The sequence below is a fragment of the Zea mays genome, chromosome 8 (assembly GCF_902167145.1).
Source record: "Zea mays cultivar B73 chromosome 8, Zm-B73-REFERENCE-NAM-5.0, whole genome shotgun sequence".
Classification (NCBI taxonomy): domain Eukaryota; kingdom Viridiplantae; phylum Streptophyta; class Magnoliopsida; order Poales; family Poaceae; genus Zea; species Zea mays.
The window spans coordinates 70,890,439-70,895,400 of NC_050103.1; the positions used below are offsets into that span (position 1 = coordinate 70,890,439).

Consider the following 4,962-nt stretch of genomic DNA (forward strand, 5'->3'; position numbering starts at 1 on the left):
TCTCTCATCTTTATTCCAGTAACCATTGATTGTAGATAATGTGGTGTAATGCTGAATTATGAACTTCGATGAAATAGGTGTCCTCCATTCTTTAGGTAACCTATTAAGGTCTTATATGGTGTGTGCTCTTGTGCTTAATGTGTCGATAGAAGGTTAGTGACTTGTTTGCCTAAACCCAAATCTAGGCCATGTTCTTAGTTGGTGAACCATGACCAAAGTTGATTTTTCCGTTACCCCTCCTTGACCCAAACTTATACAAATAAATGCTTAGATAATTTCTTCGTTGGACAAAAAGGGTACTTAAGCTTAAAATAAGAATCTCGACTCATATTTTCATCTTAGACCATGCCCTTATTCGATTGGCGCAAACTGATATCCCTAATTCCAGCTTGCCTGTTCTTGATAATCACATCATTGCTTTATCGACCCAACCTAGGAAAGACATGTCTCATCATTTTCTTGAGTTTGATGCCTTTGATTTCCTCATTTCTATCGAAGGCATACCAACTTAATCTCATGATTATTTTTACTCCGCATCTAGTCAGATACTAATCCTTGACCTTGTAATCCCTATGATGGGCATAGAAATATGTTTGGGGCTGAATTAACAGTCTCCCATCGTACTCGCTCACCAACAAATTTAGGTTATGGCCATGCCTTGTTCATTTCCTTGGGCCATAATCTATTTGGCTCTCTACTTGTAACCATTCTTACAGGTGGAGTATCTTTTGTATATTGTCACCCTTGCCTAATCCATTGATGTCGCGCGAGATTTCTTATTGGTTACATCTGATAATGGTGTTGTGACTAAAACTGATGGTGCCGCGACGAAACCGAGGGCCTCCTGTGGATGCATACACATGGTTGCGCTACTCGGCGCGCGCTGGTATCACGGTTAGTAGTTATAATCCATTATGAGACTATATCAATGTGTTATCTTGTCACAAATTGTTCTTACCATGTGAGATTCATTATTGGTGCCAGTTCGGTAATGGTGTCACGATTAACGACTTATGGTGCCGCAGCGAAACTGAGAGCCCCTTGTGAATGTACACGCAAGGTTATGCTGCTTGGCGCATGCTGGTATCGAGGTCTCTAGTCATGATCCATTGTGGAACTACACTGATGTGTGATCTTCCGTGGACTCCTCCCTTGAAACGATTTCGGTGTTGTTTGTCGAAGTGATCAAGCAACATCTATCATTCCTGTTGGATAAAAAGGACATACCATTGTTTTTATGTGGTCTCTTTTCTTTTGATCTTGGTAGTGACTACTCATACAAGTTCCCTTTACGTCCCTTGTGTAAAGGTGAAGCCTTGAAGCTTTTTAGTGTTGGGAGATAGTTGATTAGCTCTCAAAATGGAGATTGATTTTCCCCTACTGCTGGAATGCAGGAGTTTGTTCATTCGCTCCCTTATTTAATCCATGCATTCCCAAACCAAGTCAGTTCATCTCGCATGAAGAAATGTATGAACAACCTGACCAAATGGATTTCTACCCAAATGCATGATCTCCCGCTAGCAAATGTGAACTCTAAACCCTTGGCTTGCCGATGGGTACTAAGAGGACTTACCCAATGTCAAAAGTAGTTCAACAAGTTGGTTTTTACTAACTTGTAATTACTTTGTGAACAAAGGTTGGGTTTAGAGATCGTTTTGTCGAGTTATCTAAACTCACTTTGGTTTAACCCACCCTAAGGAAGTGTTTATAAGAATCGAGACCAAGTCAGCCAGTAACCACCTAGTCATCACTCTAGTCACGCCTCGACCCCCTCATGCATGCTTTTCCAACATGTGTGATTAAGTCGAGCCATGGTTAGTATTTGATGAAATGGGTTGATCGTGAAGTCAACATCAATAGATCTCTTCATTGATATTTTCTCGAATCTTTAACGTCTTTTGTCGACTTGAATTCTCGGGTTAGCCATATGTTAACCGCGACAATATTCGACATCCACACCCGTCCCCTGTGCTATGAATTTATCGTGACCACTTGTTGGTAAATCTCTTTATGTGTGTTTTACCCAAGAGGTTGCAACTGATTCTGTTTGGGTAAAGTCGCATATTTACCGCTCGCTCAACAGACTCAGATAGTACAGTGTTATCAGAAAAAGCAAACTGCACACATGGAACCTTATGTGTTCCCCTGGCAGACATCATCTCTATTGGTGGACATCTCTAAATTAGCCCAAGGCGATACATGTTATGTCCACTAGAGAAACGACATCTTGAGACACTCGTCTTTATTTGGTAATGTCTCACGATTATCGCTGATATGGACATGGGGTACATGCTTCTCTACTCTTAGAAGTCTTTCGTTCCGAATCTCGGGACGAGATTCTTTTAAGGGGGGAGGGCTGTAACACCCCTGGTGTTTATATTCCGCTCGACAACGAGTTCGGATTTAAGCACGTAATATCAACGGATAAAACAGATGCTAAATTTTAATTATTTTCGCCTATCACGATTTTAATATCGCATCTGTTCCGTTTGTCGCGAGTGCGACATCATTTTTACTTCTATTTATTCGGGCTCTTCCAAAATTTTCGTGATATTCAGAACGTAGTTGTTCCGAAAATTGATGCGTCTGGTGATTATTTCAAATTCATCGCTCGCGCGAGTACGAATTCGGAAGCCCGAACCACTTGGACGATTTTTATCCCGAACAAGTTAATTTGAGCTCAACGCCTAAAATGTGCGGGGCAAAATAATTCGAATCGCGCGAAATCTTGCGCAAGTTTATGATCCAATTTATCCTCCATCCCACACTGTAGGGTAATCAACTCAACTATGTTTACATAACGGATGAATTTTTATCCGATTTTGACTTAACTAGTGTTGTCTTAATTATTGTCCGAATACTGTAGCCTGATCTAGTTTGGCTCTTCAAAATCTTAATTTTTGGAACCATGGTACACAGATTCTTCCTGGAGTCCGACTTTATCGCCGTGGAGGCCTTATCCTATTTTTTTTCGTTCTTCAGAAGTTCAGAGCGTCCCTATCTCCTTCCCTCTGCTCTGATTTTTCCAGCAGCCGGTTTCCCCTGATACTCTTCCACGCTGCGCCGATTAGCACCTGGATATGTTCTCCAGCGCACAACCTTATCCTGCAGCCACCCTCGCCTGATTCTTTCCCAGCCGCCGCTCTGGGCGATTAAAAATCCTGCTCACCGGCCGGATCTCCGGCGTCGTCTGCCCCTGCTTTCCTCGGTGTCCTCCCCACAGTCGTCTCCTTCCTCTGCTCGTCGCTGAAATTCGCCGGCCGCGAACGCCCATGGCGCACCCCCAGTCCCTGCTTTCTCTTTGCCTCTCTCTCTTATCCATGGCCGCCGGTCGCTCCTTTCTGTCCCGCCCGGTGCTCTGCACTGCTCCGTCGCTTGGTCTCCGGCTCGCCGCGTGCGCAAGGTTTCTCTGGTTCAGCCGTTCTTCTTCCTCCCCCTGCGTCCCTGCTCTGCTCTGTCTGCCGCGCGCTGAGTGCCGAGGCTCCTGCTCGACCGCTCCTCTCTGGCTTCTCTCTCTCCCTCCATCTCTCTCTGCTCACCGCGGCTCTTCCCCAAGTCTGGTGCCATGGCGCTTGTCAGCCGCGACCTTGCCAGGCTCGGTCCCTGCTGCTGCTCGCCCATCTCCTTCATCTCCCTCCTCTCCATCGTGGTGTTCCTCTCCCTGGTGCTTTTCTGTGCCGGCCGCCCTCACCTCTGCTCCTCCTGGTTGGCCGAGCAGCTCGCCCTCTCTTGTCGTGCGTCCTGCTCGCCCTCAGCTTTTCACGGAGCTCGCCCCGGCCTTAGCTCCTTGCTCGTCATGGCTACTGTGCGCTCCCTGCTCTTGTGCCGCATGCAGGCTTCCCTGCCGGAGTTCCGCCATCCGCGGCCTCTGCCCTGCTTCCTTGGCTGCGTGTCCTTCTGCCGGCCAAGCTCGGCTCTGCGCTTTCCCTTTCTCTGTGCTTGTGCTCGCCGTGCCGCGAGTCACTGGCCAGCAGTCCAGCTCGCCTCCACTTCCTACGTTCCCTGCTCCAGCTCTACTGTCGCGCGCAGCTCGCCCCTGTGCAGGTGAATCGCCCTTGGTGCTGGTCGCGTGTTCCTCGCCCGGCTCGGTCGCGACCTCGCCGTTGTTCCTCAGCTCGGCGCCTGCTTCTTGTTCATGTTGCCCGTGTCAAGCTCCCTTTAACCGGTCGTCGTCTAGCTCCTCTATTGCGCGCGTGAGGTTCTCTCCTCGTCACGGTGTGTCGAGTTTTCTCGTCGAGTCTCGCCGCGTGTCCTGTTTCCTGCTCGCCAGCGTGCCCTCTCGGCTCGCTCGGCTTTAAAATCCCTATCTCGTCGTCGACCTCACCATGACTTAGTTCGTCTGTCGTGCTGGTCACTATTCCATATTGTGCCTATTAGCTCGGATCCTGTCCCAGCTTGTCGTTGTGTCATTCATAGTCCAGTCGTCAAACCCGTCATCTCCTGCTCAACCCCACCTCACCAGCTCGCTCAAGACTGCAATCGAAGGTCGTCGTCAATCCGTGCGTCAGCACGAAATCCCAAGAATCGGGTGAAGACGAAGCTAGCAGCGCGATATTTCTCAAGCGCTCGACAAATTGCCTAGATCGAAAGATCACTACCGATCTCGCGGATTCGAGTCAGCTATTGAAACGGTAAGCTGATGAATTATTCAGAATAGTTCGATCGTTGAATAAATTAATGTGCTAGTGCGATGCTCATTAGGTGCTCGATTAATTGCGTGAGTCACGAAACTCTCGTCGACTTCGCAGTTCTTGCGATTATCAAGCCAGGTTCAGTTATAGCGGGTTATTTCGCTATTCCGGTCAATTAGTTGAATTAGTGTCTCCGTATGAAATTGTTCGACGCCTCGCTGCTAGGTGTTTTAATTCGCTATCGCGTAGCATTATTTAGGTTTGTAATATTTCCGTCGATATGCATTCATGTGCATAATGCATTTCATTCAGGAACGTTAATCAATCGCGC

General features: G+C 47.5%; 1 protein-coding gene across 1 annotated transcript; it reads left to right on the forward strand.

The window, feature by feature from the left end:
* Window positions 1–2,754: 2,754 nt before the first annotated feature.
* On the forward strand, window positions 2,755–4,115 carry LOC103636995 (uncharacterized). The gene has a single exon (XM_008659283.3). The coding sequence runs from the start codon at window positions 3,566–3,568 to the stop codon at window positions 4,046–4,048; it is 483 nt and encodes a 160-aa protein (XP_008657505.2). The 5' UTR covers window positions 2,755–3,565; the 3' UTR covers window positions 4,049–4,115.
* The last annotated feature ends 847 nt before the right edge of the window (window positions 4,116–4,962 follow it).